General features: G+C 29.7%; 1 protein-coding gene across 1 annotated transcript in view; it reads left to right on the top strand.

Moving 5' to 3' along the window:
- Positions 1-447: 447 nt before the first annotated feature.
- LOC143232667 (uncharacterized) overlaps positions 448-24,179 on the top strand; it is a 28,304-nt gene continuing 4,572 nt past the window's right edge. The window contains exons 1-7 of the mRNA XM_076468359.1: positions 448-567; positions 9,603-10,492; positions 14,036-14,110; positions 15,804-15,913; positions 17,879-18,184; positions 22,354-22,976; positions 23,483-23,815. Coding sequence (XP_076324474.1) covers positions 9,803-10,492; positions 14,036-14,110; positions 15,804-15,913; positions 17,879-18,184; positions 22,354-22,976; positions 23,483-23,815 — 2,137 coding nt within the window. The 5' untranslated portion in view covers positions 448-567; positions 9,603-9,802. The remainder of the gene's footprint in view (positions 568-9,602; positions 10,493-14,035; positions 14,111-15,803; positions 15,914-17,878; positions 18,185-22,353; positions 22,977-23,482; positions 23,816-24,179) is intronic.

Here is a 24,179-nt window from a genome sequence, read left to right as displayed (position 1 = left end):
AAAAAACAACAACAGCTGAGGGTACGACCTTGTTATCTTCATAATTAGTTATAGTCCCGCTTGCAGTATTACATCCACTCACCGTGGGCACAATAGGTGTGTCTTCAATACAATGGCAACAATATCAACATCAGATTAATGACTATCTTGATCACGTATTGTGTGAAAAATGCACGTGTACAGAATAAAGTATGCCTTCAGAATAATATATTATTAATATAGAAAGGCAGAATAGCATGACATATTTAAATATCACTCTTTTAAAGGCTTTTGTTTGAAACACTGCATACATAATTCGAACGTAATGTCAAAGGTACAGGATATATAACAAAAAGCAAATGAAAAAATCACAAAAAATTATTACAACTTAGTAGAGTAATTGTAATGTTATCTATATTATAGCTAATGAGATTAAATATTCTCAAATGGAAAACATTTATAAAATTTACGGCGACATCTACATAACACATATGGGCCTAACTATTATTTTAATATTGCATTTTCTTCTTACTAATACCAGTACAAATAACCTTTTGATCTAGTCTGTTTTTGGGGGTGAACTGCAAGGTAATGTACAGAGTATACGGTAGGCTTAGTTTGTATCATGTATTCTTGTTTTCACCATTTAGGGAACAGAAATGAATTTTTAACTGTTTGATATATTTATAATATTTACAAATAACGGTATGATTATTGTTTCGTTAATGTAGTGAGCTATTTAAGTTTAAAAACTAAAAGTAAATTTCGACTTGCGGGAAGTTGCTTCTATTTGTAAGTTGTAATGTAAATTAATCATTTTAATGTAATACTCTGTTATTACTATTATTTGAAACACTGTAAGCTTACTGTTGGTAATTCTAGCTTATTTGGCAGTAAAGTAGCCGTACTAAAAAAATTGTTACTACTTAGTTGTCGAAGTACCTAACGGTAACAGTAAAAACTGAGTTGTACTGCTTGCAGTATCAGCGCCACTGCGTGTTCTCTGACTGCTAGTGGCAACGTTACTGGTTGACGGTTTATAACTATAACTTATAAGTAAACCTCTCTAAACCCTTATTAATTAAGTTTTGAAAAGGATAGTTTATTTGAGCGTTGTTTATGTTACCAGTTTTATAACATCTAATTTTAAAAGTTTCAAAGGGGAGTTAAATCGTCTAATAGGAACACTTACGGTGATGATGATGATAAATAATAACAAATAGCACTTAACATTGGAAATTAATTCATAAAAACTTAACCAAACTGCTGTAAGGTTGTTTCTGTATATACAGTTCAGCATCATTACAACCTTGATATATTGTATTTTTCTGTGTGTTTTGTACTAATGGTTGCAAAATTTTCAAGTCTATTTATCATTATCTGCATGAGATTCAGCCTTGGGTAAATTGTTACATTAATGTATGAATGGAGATTAATTAATTTCTGAGGAATAACAAGGAGTCATTTGTTTCATTTAGGCTTTTTCTTCTATCATGCACACACCCTACTTCAAATTGCATAAAGATGCTCCCTTTTCTAATATTCAACTCTGGTCTCTTAAAATTTGTATCCAGTTCCCATTTAAGCTTCTTTGGTGTTGCAACTTTTAGTTTTTTTGCTCAAAACAAATTGTCCCATAGGCCAAGAGCACTATAAGAAAAGTAACAAGTTGTTAGCTATGTATGGATTCTTAACTAAAGTGGAGAAACCTTTCTAGGCTTCAGGAACATTCCACTACAGATGCAAAATAAGTGTTAATATTAATTTTCAATTGCAGCAGGCTATTCACTAAGATCAAACATAAAAATCAAAGTCAACCTGGTGATGATTGTAGCTAATTAAATATATTGTACTTCTATTCTTACTTATTGGTTCATAAGTTTACCTTCACTTTTAATGGTATTTTTGGCTTTATATGATCACTTTTGTGTGTGTGTGGCTCAAGCTTAGGCTCAAGTGGCTTACATAAAGAATAATGTATAATGGAAGATGTTAAAGCCTATACAAAGTACTAAAGAACTGGTTAAAAAAGATATCTGGAGATTAAGAAGGTTGACAGAAAATGTAACTCTAACATCAAATATTATTAAGTACTTTAAAAGGAAGTGAAGTGTTAGAATGGGAGTGAGAAAAGTAGAAGGGAAGGTTGATTGTTGATTTAAAGATAGCTCAGCATCAAAATCCTTTTTGTTCAATAGTTTTCATAATGGAAAATTTAGGTTTTTTTTCTTTTTTTTCCCTAAGCGGTTCTTTTAATATCCTTGAATGAAGTTAGTATTAAACCAAAACTGTTAAAGATTCAGAATTGCAAGACTGAAGAAAGGTGAGGTACCTGGATCAGATATTATTCCTAGAATAACAGTTAACAAAAACAGTGATGTGGCAGAAGAAGATATGAAACTATCAAATATGGATAGCATTCATTTACTGAGTGTAAGCTACTGATAAACACACACACACACACCACACAGTACCAGTAGTGAGAAAATTTTAGTTTACTGGGTCTTAATAAAAGCTTTAATTGTAATTGATTTAATTGATAGAAAGTGTGCATAATTATGTAAAAATGTGTCATATCAAAAGGAATCTATTTTATACATACTGGTGAAAATTTAACACTCGTCTGATATAACTTATTGTATGCAACTTTCTTACTTCGTAACTAATTGTAAAACCATTACATACTTTTAACTGGAGAGAATTACTTATATTGAACAATTTCAGAAATGTTGGGAAGAAATGAAGTTAGAAAGTTTTGGCTTTTGAGCTATGGCATTGATACATAAAACTGATATATTACAATATCATTCAGAATTGATGATACTCTTGTTAAGGTAAAGTTTACACTTGCAAGTCATGACAATGATAAATATCTTGATCTCATCCCAGAATTGAAAAAATGTCATTACAGAAAATGTATTATGTTCAGATGGATCACATCTTTTAATTTCACAAAAAATACAAAAGTTTGTTTTTTCTCTTATAACATGATTAATAACTAAACAAATATATAATTTCATAGCAACTCTAAGATATATTGAACAATACAAAATGCCCGTTATCATTTCATGTGGGATTAACATTTGTTACTAAGAGTATTAATGCTGTTTCAAGTACACGCTTTTAAAATACTTTCTCTGTTGATAATTTACAAAGTTTTACTCCTGTAATCTGTCTTGAACCATGTATGCCACTTACAAAAGTTATAACATGTTATTGAAGGTAATGGATTATATCACTTGCATGGCACATCAAAAAGTGTTTTAACAGGCCCCCTCATGGGGGATGTTTGTTGAACAAAAATAAAAAAAACAAAACTACCTAATCTGTTTTTTCTTAATTTGAATTGAAGTTTATTGTACATGTTTATTGATTAAAAAGAAGGCATTTCCACATATGTTTTGTGGTGTGGCTGCAAAAGGCAATTTCAAGTGGTAAAGTGACTGGAATCTGTCAGGAGCTTAACAGCCAAGCACAGGTAATATGGAAGTTTCTTAAGACAAAGATATTCAGGAACCATTTTGGTAGATATTATGTAGCAAGCAGAGTACAGTATTATGGCTGTAAATGGTTTCAAAATGTTCCTGTCTGTTTTGAATATTCAACCTTCTGTGCTCAATCACAGATGAAGTTTTCATATCTCAGTTGAAAGCTAAACATAAAAAGGTGATAGCAGTAGCATAAAAGGTTAACAGTTGCTTAATTTATGATGTTATGAATGTGGTTTTATTGATATATGTTGAAAAGATACATCCAAAATCACTTTTGGGAGTTTCTGGATTGCACTTTTAATTATAGCATAATGACACTCCTTGGCTCTTGAGGAATGTGTTAACATATAATTAATATTAAAGTATTATGTTCAGGAAATTCATTAGAAAGTAGAAAATTTGCAAAAAGTTTCTTCTAATTGAACATCAAGAGTTTACACGATATGTCTTTCATCTTTCTACAGAAGTTGATTGTGTATTAGAATAGATTGTTATAAAATATTCCAATCATGTGCTCAAGGCTTCTGGGAAAAAAAAAATTTCTGTAGTGGGGATTCTGTGGTATAGCATGTACATTTTTTTAGATACTTTCCTTAGTTCACAGTTAGTAGAGTGCTTTTATTGCTACCTACAATATTTTTAGTATCAGGCAACCAAATTCTAGGGAAAAAGGCAATCAGTTTTGCATTTATTTTAAATGTGGTTATATGCAATAAGACTATTTAGTAAATTCTTCATACTGTCATAAATTGTTACAGAATGCAATAATTTGTTATCAGTAAAAACCTAGTTTGATATTTTTGGAGCAAATGTCTTTTTATAACAAATTCATTACCTTTTATAAATTCCTAAATCTTCAGGAATTAGGGAAAAAAAAACTATTTTAAATTAACTATCATACTCGGGTTGAAAATTATATTACAGTTTTTAAAAAAATTTATAACAAGTGATTGGATTTATTTTTGGTCAGGTAAAGTCAGAACTAGTGAAACACAGTTGTATATGTATTAAAGACTTAAGTAAAAGTAAAGCATAAGGAAGTTGGTCATTCAGCCCAATTTCAGTTACCTGTAATCCATTAAAATAACAAAACCATCAGAAGCAAAATAAATGTAACCCTTCATAGCTGTTTACTTAACCATGCAAAAATATAAAGTAATTTATTCTAAATGTATGCACCATCTCATTAAACAAACTGATCCACAAATTCATAATTAACAAAAATAGTTTTGTTGGAGAAACAAAATGTCTGGGCTTTCCAAATCTTAAACGTATTGTCTTTTAAAATTCAAGTTCATGATTCCTTCCTTTGTTTACACCAACTTTTATAGGAAGATCATCCGTGCACTTAACAATTTTTAATGTGTTACTTTTAATTCTTTAAATGTTGTAGAGAAAACTTGTTCAAACCTTTAAGCTGTTCCTCATTGTTTTAACTAGTTGGTGACATTTGAGTATTTTGTCTTTAAATTCCTGCTAATATTTTTATATATCTCTTAAAGATATAAAAGTAAATAGCACTATCTAAATAAAGCCACAGCAGTCATGCAAGAAATTGCATATTGTAAATGCTTATTCTTAAACATACTTTTTGTAAGTAAAAATCACCAGCTCTTATTTCTTTTTAAAGCATCGAGACACTTGGAGATAGCTTCATGGAATTACTAAGTTACATCTTACCCCTTCTATTTCCTATGATACCAGTGCATTACAAATAAATGGTTCTGTCCAAATTTATGTACTTCCTGCATTTTTCCTTATTCTAACTGAATTATAAAAAAGTTTTTAAAATATTTTCAACAGAAATGGTTCTCAGAATTCTCTTATTGTGTGAGTGATGATTGAGTTGTTTACTGTCTAGAAAGTTGTTAACATTGAAACAGGCTCATGAGCATTCATAATAGTTGTTTTTCCTATTTGAAAAATGCCTTTGTATTACTTTTCCTTTATTTTAAAGAACAAGCTTGCTAAATGGAAATTTTCCAAGTGCTTTATTACATGGCTTTCTTACAATAGATTCTATTCCCAGCAAGAAAAAGAAATTAGTATTTAATATATGTGTGTATGAATAGTATCTAGTAACAATTTTAGCTTCATTTTCAGGCTGTCTGAACACATTTTAATGTTGTCAGAGTTCCATAAAATTAAACTAAAGAGTATAATACGTAAGCAGCAAGCTATGGTAGAGTTGCTAAGATGGCAGCTGTATCAGATGGCCACTCCTTATTTAATTCTAGGCAAATCACAGTAAATCCACATGCCTATTAGTTTGGGTTGCCTATTGAATAGCATTAAACACCTGTAGTCATGCTCTGCTGATTGTGCCACGCCTAGTAATATACATCTCACTCCACAGTGACAGATTTGTTTCCTGTGTACCACCTGCTTATGCATACTATAAAATTTAGTTTGGAAGAAGTACACAAATTTAAACCTGTTCACATGAAACTGATCTGTTGAAGATTTTGTAAGTGTGTAAATCTTCATAGTTTATTTTCTTTTTAATGTAATTTATATAATTAGTATCTTTTGAAAAAGAAATGGTTTTATTAATAATGTTCTTGCTTTTTCTGTTATGAAATAGACATTTAACTCTATTTCAGATTTGTTTTAATGTTTGATATTCTAATGATAAATGACTCAAGTAGAATAAAAAATATTACCTGAGTGTTAAAATTTCTTCAAATTTATTATGAAAGTTATTTTATATTTATTTTGCACAGCATAAAATGATCATCTTTAAAACAACTAAGTAATTTTAATTATGTGATTGTTAGTGGAAGACATGTTTAACACATTGATAATATGACTGTTGTTTGGCAGTTTCTGAAAAAGATTGCAGACATTTTTTATATAGAATGATAGAAAAGTATGATTATTTCTAGTAATAAAATAATTGCATTGGTGAGAAAATAACAAAATGAGAGAGATTTGTGTGGTGAGCAAAGAAACTACAATATCATAAAAAAAAAATTGAGCTTTAAAAATGAATTATTGGTAATTAATTATTATGTGATGTAACTCAAAATCTTGTAGGATAATAACCATAATGTTTTAACAAGCATTGGACATCAGTGTTGCTCTATCCACCACAAATGGTTTGATGTTAAAGGCTTTGCAGCAGATTTATAAACAGGCTCCAAGTGTAATAGAAAGGACAGATTTAGTTTATATTACTGGAGCATACTATTACTAAGTAAAATTGTTAAACCAACAAGTGGCAACTAAAATTGGTGGGTAAAGTGATAGTGGATATTTTGATGGTAAATATTGTGGTACATTATATACTTTAACTCTCTTATTTTGAAAAGTTTAGAACTAGATCAATATGTACACTTTGTACTATAATGTGTGTCATGTTGACTTTATTATCAGCTCTTTAATAGTTGGTCTAGAATTAAAGCAACACATTTGTTTCATATTAAATTTGGATGTAATTTTAATTACAAATTGACATTAATTCATAATAGGGTAAGTAATTGTAAAGTGTGTGAATAAGGCAAGTCTCAATTTTTGGGATGTCTTTGTGCTTTAAAACCTATGAAGTATATAATAAAAAAAAATGTTTGTTTTTTAATAATTAGAAATTATGAAATTTGTGATCAAATATTAATACTTCTGTTGACTAAGGTGAAATATTGGAAGCTGAAGGTATTAGGTTTGAGAAGGTTATTCAGATATAGCTATGTATAGTATATTGGTTTGTTTTTTCTCATCTCTTTACATGTAAGCTTTTATCTAGATATACTGTAGTAAATGGGAACATTTGCTTTGGTTTTCAGCACAACTGTAACAACTATTCCTAATCTGTAAGTAAAATAAATGTAATTAAGTCCTAAGTTCAGTTGTTGGTTGTTTAAAACCATCTTTTAATGGAAACCAGTAAGTTTTTATAAAACAGTGTTATTGGAGGTCAAACTATATTTTTTAGAGTAATTACTACTGTTCCTTTGTAGGCACACACACACACACACACACACACACACACACACACACTAATTAATTAATGACACCAGAATAACACAAGTTTCATGGAGAATTGAATGTATCTTGCTTTGTTACAGGTATTAACAATGTATGCATGTCTGTTGCATATAGATTTGTAGGAAATGGCTTGTTGGGATCAGACAGGAGATTAAACATATACTAATATCATTGGCTATTTCCTGTTAGTAAAGTGCACTTGTAGAGATAGGGTGGGGTTCTCTTTGTGCATAGTGTGTGAACAATTTCATTCAGTGTTATTTGTGGATACACAGCAGACAGTGCAGAATGGAAAGTAAAGTGTGACCAAACTTTAACTTGCATGTATGTAAGACTTTTTTTTTAAGAATTCTTGTAGAATTTCATCTTTAACTATTTCCAGTTTCATTTTAGTACTAAAAAGTATATATCATGCTTAAATTTAAAACTTCTAATGGTTACAAATACTTGCATTAAAACACTGAAAAATCTCCTAGTAACTGCTTAAATTGATGCCTAACAAACAGTGGTAGATAGTGAAAGCCACAGAAACAAGTCCATGACAATGATTCAAAAAAGATGCTGCTAAATTTTGCAAATACAAACTGTTATGTTTTTTGTAAATAAATTTGTTTCAGTTAGTGAGTTGCCTGTTTGAAAAATTACCCTAAAACTAGAATTTGAATTAAACCTTTGTTTGTTTGTAATATAATTTTATTTATAAATAATTTGGATGTTAAATTATGTTTAGTAATTATCTATAGCTTTTAACATATTGCAGGTTAGCAATTGAACCTAATTCAATTGTGACCAAAGTCTATGAAGAAGATTTTTTATAGACTGCATTCATCATTAACCTCAGTTTACAACTAAATGTGTCTTCAAATTTGTTGACTGTCATTCAGAATTTTATAAAACTGCTCTTTTGTGAATTTGTCAATAATTGTATTGATTATTATATCCATTATATTAAATTGTGGTCCTTTAATTTGTATGGTTAGTATGAAATTTTGCTTTATTGTTGGGCCTATATGTAGAATGTTTGAAAAGGGAGTTTTAATTTGAGATAAAAAGCCAACAATTTTACAGTTTCCAAAAAATGCTACTGTTTCATCATAAGAGTGTAGAATATCTAGAAAGCAATAAATATCATAAGCAGATGCACTGTAACTACATAAGCATAATTTTTTTCACACCATAAGAATGCCTCCCAGTGGCATAGTGGTATGTCTGCAGACTTGTACTACTTAAACTGGGTTTTGATAATTTTGGGCAGAGCACAGATAGTCCTTTGTATAGCTTTATGCTTAATTCCAAATAATCAATCATCACAAAAGTAGGGAGCTTGGCTGAACCACCTGCATATGTACATGATGGTATAAAACTAATAACATTGGTTTTATCATGTAATATTTTTAAGGTTTCCTTGTGAAGTAGCTAGGTTAATTTTTTGCTATGTTAAAATTCATAGCTATAGTTGAAGCATAACAAGCATTACTGAATAAATAATTATATAGACTTTCTATAGAAGTATTTAAGGTTAGACATACACTGAATAGAATTTCATAACTTATAGAAAGAACTTGTGAACATAATGAGATGTTTGCATGTCTTTTTTATCTGTAATATAAAAAAAATGATTATTTGAGCTCGTATCATGTGACCCTATTGATAACTACAGTTTTCAGTATTCTTAACTCTCATTAACCTTGCTAGTCCAGTAAAAATAAAAGTTTGTGTAGTTTGGTGTGAGAAAAGGCAAGAGTTTTTAGATTAATCATTTTTCAGTTATTGATCCTTAGCTGTTTCAATATTGGTTTATATCAAGATTTAAAGATCTTTTGCCCTGTATTAGAATACTAATTTATTTCATTTTTCTGTTGATAACTGGAATATTGTTTCATCATGAAGTTTGTATAAATAACATTAATTTTTTTGATTTCCTAGTTTGTTTTTTCCAGTACCAATTTTATCAGGCTAAATGGAACGCATTCCAGCCTGAAAGACTTGTATACATACACATCTTGTACACCTGTAATCTAATGTATTAAATGGTTTGTTCGAATTTTTCAACAGTTCATTTATTTTTCGATTCTTAATTTTGAGTGGACTTGTAATAAGATGCGACAGAAATTGATGAGTAAATTAATGAAAATGTTTACAATACAGTATGGGCCAAAGTGAACTACTCATCCAGCAAGAAAAAAGCAAAACTATAAAGCTGTTAGAGGTATATGAAGGTTTAGAATTTTATGCCAAGTTTCAATATTATAGTTCTGTAACTATGTTCAAGCCTTATGTTGCACTTTGTCATCTGTCTATTATCTGTTTAAAAAAAGTGTGAGTGTGTTTCATCTGAATTGGCAACAATGTCTGCATCAAAGAGTGCTCCTGCCTCTCCCAAAGGAAAGCATTGCATTCAAAAATCATCTACCATGCCTTCTGGTAATGCTCAAAATATGTCATTTTCTTCTGAAAAGAAATTGTGTGGTAGTACATGGATAACATTTTTTAAAAGATTCTCACCAAGATGTAAGCGAAGTTCATCGAAACATAAGGAACAAACATTTGGTGTTGTAGAGTTTTCTCAAAGTAATGATGAAAGTCACCCATCAGATTTACATAAAAGGGAAAGAAAAAAGTCCTTTGAAATGGTCATGAGATATAAAGAACAGTGTATTGCTTCTTCAGAACAATGGACAACAGATGCAGTTGTTAGCAGTACATGCAGTCAAGAACAAAAAACAAAGTACAGATGGAGTGATATTTCTCGTAGAAATATAACAACAAAAATGTTTAAATGTGGTAGTTGCCAGGAGCCAAAACGAAGCAGGTCTGATGTGAGTGATCAGTCCTTTTCAGTAAAACTGTCATCAAAGAAATCTTTACAGGATATAAAAGTAGTTTTAAAACAAGGAGTATGTAAAGGTAGAGAAGAGAGCAATTCTGGAGAAGATTATTCATCAAAAAGACATGAGAAGGTGATTCAGCTAGAAAAAGAGAAGTTGGATGTGATAGAAGTTCATGTATCTCGGTGCAGCAAAGAGGACATGATTCAGGTAGTAAACAAAACCATGAAGCATGCTTCAATGGAATGAAATATATGCATGTAATGTATTAGCTTGCATTTATTTTCACTGGTGATATTAGTACTTTCTAGTTGGTAATTTATCAACATGCTTTCAATTCCAGTACTTGTATGCTTCTTTTCTTTGCTTACATCTAAAAAGATTAACATTACAGGAATCAACTTAAATTTGCTTAAATATTGTTAAGAAGTGAGCTCTAAGTTAAAATACGATGTATAAATGTTAATAATAGGTATTTCTTATTTTTCTATTTGCTTGAACTTTTATTTTTTTGTGGGATATTTTCTTTTTTTTTTTTCCTTTTTATTTATACATAGATCTATATGCAAGTGTTGTCTTCATGCATGTTTTTGTATAATGTTTGGAAGTGGTGATGTAGCTTGTTACTACATGTGAATAGTATAGTACACATGTAAAACATATCTTTTTAAACAGCTCATTTAAAAAATCAGTTAATTACAACACTCTTTACATTATTGAAGGTTTTAAAACAACTTTCACTGGTAGTAGTATTATAATTACTGCTCACTCTGTCATAAGTTGACATAATTCATTTATGTTGAATGATGTATACAGTTCCCATTATGCATGTGTATAGGACTTTTTCCCAAGCAGACTTTTTCTAATCAAACTTAAGATGGCAACAATAAGTTTTCTGAAACTTTTTATATAAGCACAAAAATGAAGGAATTGATCTCGTAGTTCCCTTTTAATTAGGCCCCAGCCTCCAAATCTCCACTAGTGGTGGTGCATCCCAGGTTCCCCATACTGGGAGTATTTATTTCTTTACTTGTACTCCTGGAAATGATACCCATTAAAATGTTGTATTAGACAGACAAAATAAAATTATTTTGAATATTTTGTCAAATATTACTTATATAATTCCTTTGAGTCGAGGCTTCTTTTGGATAGGAATCTACAATATCTTGACTCATGACAGATGAATTTTTATTACTTTTTTCTTTTCTGTTAGCACAATTTATTACCCAAGGCTTAAAAACCCTGTGGTAGACTAAGTGGTAGATGGATTAAAAATGAAGCTAACATTTAATTTTTGAGGAAATATTGGATACAATTAATATATATGAAACCAAAAAATTCAAACTTGTAGAAAGTAATAAATTTTGCAATTTTCTTTTTAAATAAAAAATTAAAGTTTCATCGAATTCTTTTTTATAGTATAAATTAATAGGTTGTATTAGTATAGTGTATGCTAATAAGCTATTTTTATGTATATAATTATTTAAATGCATAAAAATGACAAATCAGTGGTTTGGTTTTTACTATGTCACATTTTTGCATAGATCTTGCAATGATTGTTTTAAGTCTACTAATTTCACTTATTGATTAAAATGAAGTTGCATTTAGAACAGATTCTGAGGACATTTTTTGACATATAGTACAAATCTATACGCATACTTTTTTTAAGTATGACATTGACCAAATTTTACTAGTGTGATTTAGATGTCCTCTTTAGAGTTGTCTGTTATGGTCATGAAGAATGCTTGATCTAGAAAGCATAAAAACTTGTGGAGCTCAGAAATATTGCTGTTATTTATTTTGCTATTATACTTTGTGCTTAGCTATGGTTCTGTTTTGGGCATTGCTTTGAATATAAATTCCTTTTCCAAGTTGGCAAGAAATGTAGTTGTTCATACTAAAGGACCAAATATTTTAAAAAATCTTAAGAGGAATAGTGTTGAATATAATATTAGAACTTGCAAATGTATTACCAGCATTTTTAATATTTGAATCAAATTTATTTTGGTCTGGTATGCCTGTAGCTATTGAATATGGAATTTTTACCATTAAGATAATATTGTAGGGACAATAATACAAACTTGTAGTTTTGCATCTCTTTTAAAACTGATTCTTAGACAGATGTTCTGAACTGTATTTAAGTGCATCACATAAGTTTATAATCAAAAGAAAAAAGGAGCTTGTACATTGTATGTTAATCATCATCCTTGATTTAACAGCATTACCACACCAACATAACATATCCTCTTTCTATTTCTGGAGTAAATTGCTGTATACTGAATATCTTGTATTTGAGAACTATAGGGTAGCCCGTAAGTCCCAACCCATCCATGTATCTTATGTATCCAGTGTATCTGTGCTGTCCCTCATTTTCGCTGCATAATAATATGGGACATACATGTCACAATACGCTTTTCAAGTGTAAATGGGCTTACACCGGCCATATTTCTTTGAAAAAAAATGAAACAAATTTATAATGCATGTGTAATTGAATATAACATAATAACATGTGGATGGGTAGGGACTTATGGGTCACCCTGTATATATAAATGTATGCATTTGTATATTTAGAATTAAGACAATGAAATCTGTTTTACACACATTCTTTGTGTAAAATTAACTTTTAGACTAAGTGGAAATAAATTTAGTTGAAACAGCATTAATATCTTGCGTAATACAAACTTTCATAAACTGATTATGAAAAATATTGGAAGTATGACAATGTTTTCATTGTTTGAATAACTTCATTAAGAATATTTAATTAAAAACTAAATACATTTGAGACTAGGTGTACAACAATTTGGCACTTAGTTGCTTATAACATTGAGTGTTTAATCTTCATTTTATAGCCTTTAACTTAGGTTAGTGAATTTTCTCCCCCTCCTCCAGTGCTGTTCTTAACATTTAGACTTTTATTTTGCTATGGAAGTTTAATTTTATTTCTGTGAAGCCTGTTCTATATGACCTACTTGCAATATATTACCCATTTATTGATTTATTAGTTTAATAGAAGTATTAAGCATGATGTACGAAGGACAAGGATCTGTATATGTTTATGTATGGTTAAACTGTATGTAGTTTACCTTGGTATATCTTTATTTTTACTACCTAAGAAAAGTTTTCTTGAGTATTCAACTAGCTGATAAGTTGGGGCCATTGTCATATGTTTTATCTAATTTATTAATAAGTACATTCTTATCAGTCTTCAGCTTTTGTGCATGTTTTTATAACATTGAGTACTTATTACTTTTCTTACAAACTAATGAACCAAACTTACATTTGTTACTTTTTTAGTTTTTTTAATAGTATGGTTAGCTTTCTTTCTTACTTAGCATACGTATGACTCTCATTATATTCTGTTTAAAAGCTTGAATAGTAATATAATCATTATAGTTCTATCTTTCATACATTTAGCATTTAAGTTTACATACAGTTTTATATTTAAGTGCATTTAAGGCTAAATAATGAAGTTTCTGAGTCATATTATTGCAAATAATCACTTGGTAATATATATTTTGTACATTTCCACATGTGCCTAAGCATTAAGGAAACTTAAACAGATCAGGAATAACAGTGAAAAGTATTTTCACATGCATGAATTGTGGAGATTTGTATAGCAAAATAGTGTATAGCACCTTTTAAGATTGCTTTTATTTATATCAGAAATGCCATGAAAATTATTGAATTATAAGAGAATGCTGCTTACCCATTGTAGGTTTCATTAACAGTAAATTTGAATACATTTTTGTTTAGAAGGCTTCTGTGGAAAGAGCAAGTAGAGAAACTAGCTCAGTTGTGTTATGTGGTGTCTCCAGTGATATAGAAAATGTAAGTATAGTACAATTTACTAATTTCCTCAAAGGGGCCAAAGGCCATCTGAAAGGGTCATCTGTTTTAACCTCTTGCACCACAGTAGAGTAGTGTTGTCTGTAAGTCAGTTACGTAATGGATGCTTGATGTTCAAATTTGTGTGATGTTAATAAGGTGTGGGAGTGTTAAGAATCAAGAGGAATAATACACACAGCATGATATAGTGTAATAAAACTACATGTAATCTATAAAACATTTAGATCCTGATTTGTAATTAGGACTTAAATTTAGAAAGGATGGTTTCAGAGGACGTGTGTGTGTGTTTCTGGCTTTATATTTTAAACATACCTCTATGATGTTGGAATATACTGAAGTATTGACTGGAGTCATAGGAGGAATTTTTTCTGTGCTGAAATAGTGTAACTGTGATATATTGCAGACATCTGTAAACATTTGATCAAAATGTCTAACATGATTTTTTTTCTCCATGGAACAGTTTAGAATTAATGAACACATAATAGAAAGTTTTTCATACAATTTTGTTTTCATCACTGTGAGTATGTACTTAAATAAATTATTCTTTCATGTTTAAGCTGTATTCTGCTTTATGAATAAGATTTAGCATATGTTTGTTTTTCTGAACTTTCTCCTGGTAAGTTCATTGATAAGACAAGTCTGACCTTGAATAAACCATAAATGTACAACCTGTCGCTGCTTTGGTTCAGGTGGGTGTTTTAAAGTGAGTTTATAGAAAAAGTTTGCCCCACTTTTTATTCCTTTTTTTTTTTCAATGCGACTTAACCCAAATAACACTTGTTGAAAGTGTGTGTATTTTTGTAATGATTCTGAAGGTGTATTTTAAATTTATCAGAACATAATACAAATGTGTAGCTCATGTCAGTTTCATTGTTGACTTAAATATATAAATATAGTAGTTTATATAGATACTTATATACAGATAAAACAGAACTTGGAGATGCACATGATGTTACATTTCACTTTTGTTTGTACTTTGCCCTGTCTTCAAAACAATAAAATTTATTAACTTTAAAAATATGCATTCATTTGTCTTAGCTGATATTTTTGTATTGGCAAGAAAATAATTCCTGTTTTTATGACCTTCGTTATTAAATTGTTAGACTAAAAACATAGCGTGATGTAGTGAAACTGTTGAAAACAAGAATCTCTCTCTTTCATAAAAAATTAAGAAGTTTTTGGAATACTAGCACTACAATATTAGAACATTTTTAAACTAGTATGTATATATAAACATGAAGTGATAAGAAAAATATCGGCGCAGATAGCCCTCGAGTAGCTTGGCACAAAATTCAAAACAAACCAAACCAAGAAAAAATATCTCTAAGAAGTTTGTAAGATCAGTTTTCAACCATAAGCTTTATTTTTCAAATGCAAATATGTACATTTTAGTGTGTGATAAATGCAAATTTAGAAAATTCTAATCTTATAGTATGAGATGAATAAAACCTACACTTCTGTTTTAATATCAAATTTAACTCCATCTGTTGTTACATAATGTATGCAAGATTCATGTGTTACAGGCTGTGTTATTTTAAATAAATGATACATGTGTTAATGTAGGCTACTTGTATGTGAGGAATGTTGCACATCACTGAAGGTTTAAAGTGCACAAAAATTTTGATATTTTTTATTTGGTTGCATAATGTATAATCCATTGGATTTTATTTTTCAGAGTGCTCAAAACTATGCACAGGAGACAACTAATGTTAAACCTCAGACAGTTAACAAGGCTTCTCCAAGTCTCAGTGTTGATACGGGAGTTTACTTATTGCCTGAGTTGGGGTATGTTTTAAAATATACATTTATGTTTATGTATTTTACAACGATTATCTGATGTATATGATGTGTTTTAATATTTTACTCAAAATACATAAGCATTAAAATGTGAGTAGATGGGCACAGATGTTCTTTTTTATATCTTATGTTACATTTCCATTGAGCATGTGTTGTTGTAATACTTACCATGTGAAACTTAATATATTAAAAAATTGAAGCAAGTTTAATACTGCAGGAGCAGTATCTGCATTTTCTGTTTTATATATCAGTGTACATTATTTTTCTTGTTTTGATAACTAGAAACATAACATTATTTTTGATAAACAGTGAATTCATGATACTAAAATGTAAAACCTAATATACTTACAATGTAAAGGTGATTTATTTAACATAGTGGAATAAGACTTTTATAACTTGTTTCTTATTAAAGTATTTTTTCAAGTTTTATTTACAGATTGAAAACGTTTTTGAAATGAATTGAGGTTTCAGTAACAAATCAAACTTATTTTAGTTGCTAAATATATCTGCATTAATATTACTGAACTTTGTGTAATTGTATCAATTTTCATTGTTAATTATAAATCATGTTGAACTAAACTTCTTTGTTAAATGAGAATTGGAACAAGATTTTAAGATATTAGTAAATAAATTGTTTTAAAAATCTGTAAAATTTTTGTTATCATTGGTATAGAAAGACAATGCATGAAAAGGAAGCCACTACTTTACAACTGATTTATTAAATTTGGAAAATTCTAAATCTGAGTACAAAGAGAATTATATATGTTTTTGATTTCTGCATTTAGTCTTGTTGTAAGTTGAATGCATGATGTTTTAGAACTGGTGGGAAAAAAAGCAACTTTTTTTTTTTAAGAGAAGGATTTGAATGTTCTCTAAAATGTGTTTGCTGAGGAAAGACTACAGTGTGTTTGTATTTTATCAAAAATAAAATGTGAACCTTATAATTAATTCATTCTGCTGGAAGTCTTGTATTGAAAACCCATATTTTTAGAAAAGGTTGTATATATCAAACATGTAATTATAAGTAATATTTATGTACATTAAAGTATTACAACAGCAAAAAGTAACTGATAAAAGATTACACGTATTCAATTTCTCATTAAGTGCCTGTCAATTTCATTTATTTCTTTTAGAATTTGAATGTTTATGTTCATCAGAAATTTTATCTGTGAATTTAAAAGCTTGAGATTCATAAGAGAAGTGGTACATTTTTGAAACATTCTCTGGGCTGAAGAATGAGACAAAATTGCATCTAGTTTTTCAAATTAACATATGTATTTGTTTAAAACAAATTTGAACCATTTTTACTTTATTGTTTAAAATAGGACATAATCTGTTTGTTGTAATAAAATAATTAATGAGCCTTTTTAGAGTAAGTTAGACCCCTAAATTAAGTGGCATTCATTACATTTATTGTATTATATTTTAATGTATGAAATTTTGATTGATAACAGAGGTAAAAACTTGTTTTGTAATTTAGTTAAAATTGTATAAGGTTAGTGTCTTCATAAAATATATTTGGTATGATTTTTGAAGATTAAAATAGTTCTAAAAATCTTTAGAAACCAAGGTATATCTAATAGTTTAATTTTTTTTATTGTGAATAAATGTTTTATACCTACTTTAAGTTCAATGTAATTTAATGGGGATGTATTATTGTTATAATGGGTTGTTGAAAGTTAATGCAAGATTTCTTATTAATTTGAGTAGGCAGAAGTACGAGTCGGTGTGCATGTAGGTAGTGAAAACTGACACACCCTGTGTAGTCTTTAAAAGAAGTCATTTAGAATGATCTGTCATAAACTTCTATATGCTGTTATGAGTTGATTAAACCAATCCCTTCTCTCAATGAATAACAAAGTATCAGGTACTTGTTTTATTTGTTGTTGTTTATTTAACCTCAAATTATATATATATATATATATATGTATATATATATTTTTTTTTTTATAGTTCCAGGTTTCGTAAAGCCCAGCCACCACAGAGTCTGAATCTGAGAAACAAAATTTGTGTTCGGACACCTCAAGTCGAAAAAGTAGCTAACAAGATGGCTTCATTAGAATCAATTGGTGCATGCTCTCTTGATATGGATGCTACAGGTAGTGAGTCTTCTGGGGCAACTGATGTGAAGGGTAATATGGCTCAGTCTGACCATACTTTAAACAGCATGAATGTAGCAGTGTCAGTGTTGTCGAGTGCAATTCACAAAGAAGGAGGACTTTCAGAGCCAGTCTGTCCAGTAGGGGATCAGCTGAAGAGGTTGACAGCTCAGACATATTTATTTATGTATAGATATCTGTCAGTGTTTATATCTGTCTTTTCTCTTTCATTTCTCCCTCATTCTGACCTGAATGCTAAAGTTTTAGTAGATTTCTGTGTAGTCTAGATACAATGGAGGAAGACAGTTATTGAAAAAAGACCTTATGATGCAAGAACTTGAAAATTGAAGTGACTTCTTGGAGGTTGTGTAGTTTGGTTTTGAGTTAAGAAATATCAAGATTTTGAGTCTCTATAACAGTTTGCACTAAAACAGGCTATCGTAAATCTCAAATAGTAGTGTACAATAAGATGCATTTTCATAGTAACATACCTAATAATTACAACAAAGCTGCATCAATGATTGATTACTTTATGGTATTGTACTTAAGAATGTTAATTTATAGTACGGACCCTAGTAGTCGGAATATTTTACATCATTATATCTTAGTACAATAAATTGTTGCCAAATTATGTTAGTGCTTACTCATAAGTATTGTTCATGATGCTCGTGTTAATTGCAATACTAGAAGTGAAAAATTGTGTATATTTGTTTGTGTGTCCTATCAACATGATTGAAGTACATTTGTTCAACATAGATTTCATACATCATTCTTGCACAAAAAATATTTTTGCAGAACCCAGTAGTTAGAAATCATTGGAAAGGTTTCAAAACATTTTTATTTGGTCATAAATTTTAAATGTGATACTGTCAAAATGATCAAATCTTAGCTTTTGTGAACATTTTATTGTTTTCATTGTAGTTTAACTATAGATTGTCATTAAAATATAAAACTAAGCCTAGTTAAAACACATCACTGTTATCAGTAATGAAACTCAAAACTTTTATACTCTTAACTTTATATATTGTATTTTTTAAGTACCTTTTGCTATCTTTCTTATTATTGTAGGTTAATTATTAAATTGCCACAGTAAATGATTCCTTGTAACTTACAAAAAAAAGATTAATTTTAACTCCGTTTTGATCAATATAAATTAATAATTGAAAAAATCTTAAGTGTCATTTCTTAAGAGATAACTTGTAATGAGTAAAAAAAATCATTCATTGTATCAAAGCAACAAGAGTTTCATTTATAAATTTTGTTTTTTGTACAATCATTACAGTTGAGCACTTTTTACTTTATTATAAGAAATGTAAAAAAAAGTATTTGCATGCTTGCAAACAAAAAAGGTTAGAAGCATTAGCTTTCATTTTTAGTCATTAAGAAATAAATTTATGAAGTTAGTTTAGGAGAAAACATTTTTCCATCATATTTATTTAATGTTGCAGGACAAATTGTTGAATGAACTGGTAACTATGTAATGAATGTATTACGTTTTTAAGACTAAGTACCAACGATATTTTTATGCAAAGAATAACATTGTGAAAATCTATATCTGCAGTGAATAGTTTTTTTAATTTTAATTCTGTAAACCTTAGCATTTAAAAGAAGAAAAATTCATTTGTATAGTTTTAACAACTTTTGAAGCAAATGAGATTTTTGAACAATTTTAATGCATTTAGTGTCATTATTTTGAACATCATAATGTTCTTGTGAAGGAAATGTTCAAAAAATGCACTCTTAAAGGTATATAGTATTCACAGCTGCAATACTGGTTGCTTTAAAAATTTTGTATTTATTTTATTACTGCACTACTTGTTTCTTCAGTTATAAAATTTCAAAAGTAATGTACAGCAGACAAATATCAGTGCACAGTTAGAGACAAGTGTTGATAAATACTTTGACCTTTATGATAAATAACTGATAAAATTCGAGTTAACCTGAAAATAGATTCTGTTTTTTATGCTAGTGAAAAAATGGTATGCAAGTCAGTTGCGACAAAACTTAGTATTTAGAAGAAAGTCAAGTGTAATTTATTGGGAGCATCTTTAATTTGTGATAATTTCATTAGTGCATAAAATGTAAATGCCAAGATTAAGTTTCCATAATTAGAAATTCAAATCCAATACAATATACATAATTTAACATAGCAGTTAAAATAACTTGATTGCACAGTAATCTGTGAAAGTGTTAAATTTCTTATTGTAACATGTGACCTTGTTTTGTACTTGGCAAGCTATTGAGTTATCTAGGGAATTTCCCATCAAATAGTTTTGGTAGCCATTGTGTGTGTACAGTGTCTTAACTTTATTAGGTACAGAGTGAAACTAAGAATAATTATTTTTTAAACATTTATTTATAAGATTATTTACCAGACTTGTTTTCTAGTGAGTGTCTATGTAACATTCCAAACTGCAATTTAAAATTAAGTGTTAAAAGTAAATTACTCTTTAATATCTATACATTTTTAGTTTTGGTTATTTACATTCATTTACCTTTGTAAGTTTTATCTTTGACATTCAAAGTATGTAAAACATACAGTTAGGTTGTGATTTCTACTTTGCATTTTGAAATTACTTCTATGGTTTATACATTTGTTAAAGTGTTTGACAATTGTTTTCTTTTTAAAGTTTTTGTGTACATTCCTTACCACTTGCTAAATGAATAGTTAGTATCCTGTCATACAGTATTGTTTTCATAAAATACAGCTTCTAATTTAAGACAATATAATATTTTTATAATTTGTGTGGAAGCACTTTTGTAAATCATTTGCAATAAGACAGAATGCCAAAAGATCAGTTTTTAACAGAATGGTTACACCTTCTCCTTCATCAAAAACTCCTTGATGAAGACCATGACAGAAAGAAAAGATCAGAAAGTCACCACCACTGCCACCATTTACTTACCATACCTACAACATTTCAATGAAAAACTCACACACATAGCCAAAAACTTCAACATAGAAGTCTGGTGGAAATTGTAAAATACCTTGAGGTCCATTCTGGTAAATAAAAACAAAAAAACGAACAGCAACCTACCAAAGAGAATCTCAAAAACGTCATCTATGAAATTCCATGTTCTTGCAACGATGCATACATTGGAGAAACAGGAAGAAAACTTGCGATAAGAATAAAAGAACATATAGTACAAGACTCGTGAAAATGCAAGATTCAGCCACTGTAGAGCATGCCACACCAACTGAACACAGAATAAAGTGGGAGAAAACTAGAATCATCGACACAAATTCTGGAAGACAAGAAAAATCAAAATCATTTTGTATTAATAGTATTAAACTTTCACTTAACAGAGATTCTGGATTAGAGGTGAGTAACCTCTTGCTGCCATTGGTTGAATCTACAGGAAATCTTTCATCCAGTCAGAAACAGTGAGAATTCAACCAATCTTAACATGCTCTCCACAATCCATTAGAACACAATAAAAAGATCAACAATGCACGCACACACACACACACACACACACTCTCTGTCTTAAATGAAAGGCGGAAGACTTTTAAATATGTTGTTCGCTAGGGTTGTTTCCACAACTGGCAGTTTCTGTCCATTCTACAAAGTTTCATCATGAATACTTTGCTTAAACATCCTGTCAATGAATGAGTAGTTGAATGTATTAAACTTTTCAGTTTGCTTCTGAAGTAATATTTAGTTTAGAGACAAAAATTCCCATTTTTAATCCACAGTAATATTTCAGTTGTAGCATTTGTTGTGCTTTATCATTGTTTGAGTCTGGCCTATTGGTTTATCATGATGATCTGTGTTTAAAGAAGTAATACTTAAGCCAAGGATTGCAGAAGAAAAGGCATTGTAATCTTATGGTGTTCTCTCAGGTTTTTTTTTGTATTTTGTTGCTTTTCTGTGATTTAACTTTCAAACAAACTAGCCAAGTGGAAATGTAAAGTTGGTTTGAGTATTCTGAAAAAATGTATGCAAAGTGCTATGCTAATATTCATTAAAAGTTTTAGTAATTGTTACTGAATTAAGTAAATAACTTTTAAAGCATGTTTGAAATCTGGACAATTTCATTCACACAGAATATAAAGGAAGGTTCTGGACATGATTTAAATTTTTGTTAGAATGCACTGAAGTCACATTATTTGGATTATTCCAATATAAATAATTATAGAAATGATATAAAGTAGATTTAACCAGCTTGTTAGGTTGCTTATTTGGGATTTGTATAATTCAGTAACAAAATCTTACATTTTATAACAAAGATGTATTGGAATTAAGTTTGTGTTTAGAATCACTAAGTTTTTTGTTTTCATATAGACTTGTGACCTGGAAAAAAGTAAATTGTATTTTTTTCTTCCAGTGATGCACCTTTCTTAGTCAATAGTAAATGGGAAAACACTAGTCCAAAATTGCCATCTTATGTGGGCATCAGCTGTGCCATCAATGGTTACACAAATTACAGTCGCTTTTGTCACAGTCGCGATAATAGCCCTGCTCGAGTATTGGACAGTGCTCTGAGCCCCTGGAAATGTCTTGGAGGAAATAGTTTTTCCAACATTGAAACTAAAGAATCTGTACCTTTACCAGTCTCTTCTACTTGTAACATGCAGAGTGGCAACAGGAATGGTTTACTTGTGTATGAAACTTGCATTTCTTCTTCAGAAACATTTGTTGTACAAAATGGTGAGAAAACACATGAATCCTATAAATCAGCAGAAGATGTTGTAAGAACTGGTGAGAAGCCTCATCAAGTAAGCTCATATTCAGGTGTTAGTGTCAATGGTCATTCTTCAGATGTAGCATCCAGATCCTTTGTTCGTCAAAGAATTGAAAAATTGAATGGAAATGCAGCTCTTGAGGGTTGGATGAGTAATCGAGGCAGATCTAGGCTTCAGAAATCTTCAGAAACTCCAACAGAACTTGATGTTCAAAAAAGCCCAAGAAGCCCTTCTTGTCCCCCTCAGACAACGAGAGGTCGTTCAAGTAAGTCGTGTTTGAAGAACATTACAAATTAGATTCATATTTAATATTCTCAGTCTTTACCCTGAAGAATTTAAGTGACTATTAGTTTTTAATTTAAGCTGTTATATTTGTAAATAATTTAGATTCCTTTCCAGTCCTTTGTTATGAGTTTGCAGAATACATTCATAAACCTAAAATACTTGTATTGATTTTTTTCATAGTTGTTCCAATGTAAGAAGTGGTATGCTTCATTTTTATGAATTACTATTCCTCAAAATATAATGTTCATGCACTAAGAACTGAAGAGATGTTTTATAATGCCTGTGGAAGATTAGGATCACCAACAAAGAGTGAAGGAACATTTATTGGTCATTTTTATAGCACACAGATATTCTGTTAATTGATTTTAATGTTGTTCAGTTGGATTATTAATATCACATGGTTATATTTCCTCCAAGCATCTTTGATATCTTCAGTGATATTTTACCTGTTTAACTTTACGATTTTGTTATGGCAATTTTTTCCAGAATCACCCCCAGTTTTTCATAATTTGACTAAATATTTCAAAGAGCAACTTCAAATTGAGATTGTGGAAAGTTCATGGTCACCATCACCAAACATTGCACCAACCACTTCACCCCAAGCACAAGAAGGGTATGTAAAAAAACAAGTAATGTCACATGAAGCACAAAATCAAGAAAACGGAGCCATTGCAGAGTTCGACAAAGAAAAAGATAGCTCGTCTGTATCAAAGTCTTCAGAACCTACCGGGTCTTCTGTTTATTTACAAAACAAGTGCCAAATGTCTTCTGTAACTTCTCATCCTATGTCTACCCAGAATCTTTATGAACATTTAGAAGGTAGGTAGGTAGGTTTGTGCTCAATTACTACATAACTGCAGAGTTAAAACAAAAGGGGGCAGTTAATTTTCATTGGTTCTTTTATTTGCCATTGGTTTATCAAACAGTTTTTGTTTTTTTAACAGAATAAAGTAACAATTTTTTTCAAGTGATAGGAAAATATTTTTTAAATTAATGAAAGGTATATCAACCTTTTTGAATCTGTAATTTGTTATCCTATTATCTCTTAAGTTACAACATCACTTCTGAATCAGAATTAGAGTAATAATGTATCTAATAAACTACTTCTGTTTATTGGTGTTTATAAAAAAAATTTTAGGAAAGGTTCTTAGAACACTTTTAATTTCGTAAATCTAAGCCTACT

This window comes from Tachypleus tridentatus, chromosome 11 (genome assembly GCF_004210375.1).
Source record: "Tachypleus tridentatus isolate NWPU-2018 chromosome 11, ASM421037v1, whole genome shotgun sequence".
Classification (NCBI taxonomy): Eukaryota; Metazoa; Arthropoda; class Merostomata; order Xiphosura; family Limulidae; genus Tachypleus; species Tachypleus tridentatus.
This window is presented reverse-complemented; position numbering and strand designations above follow the sequence as displayed.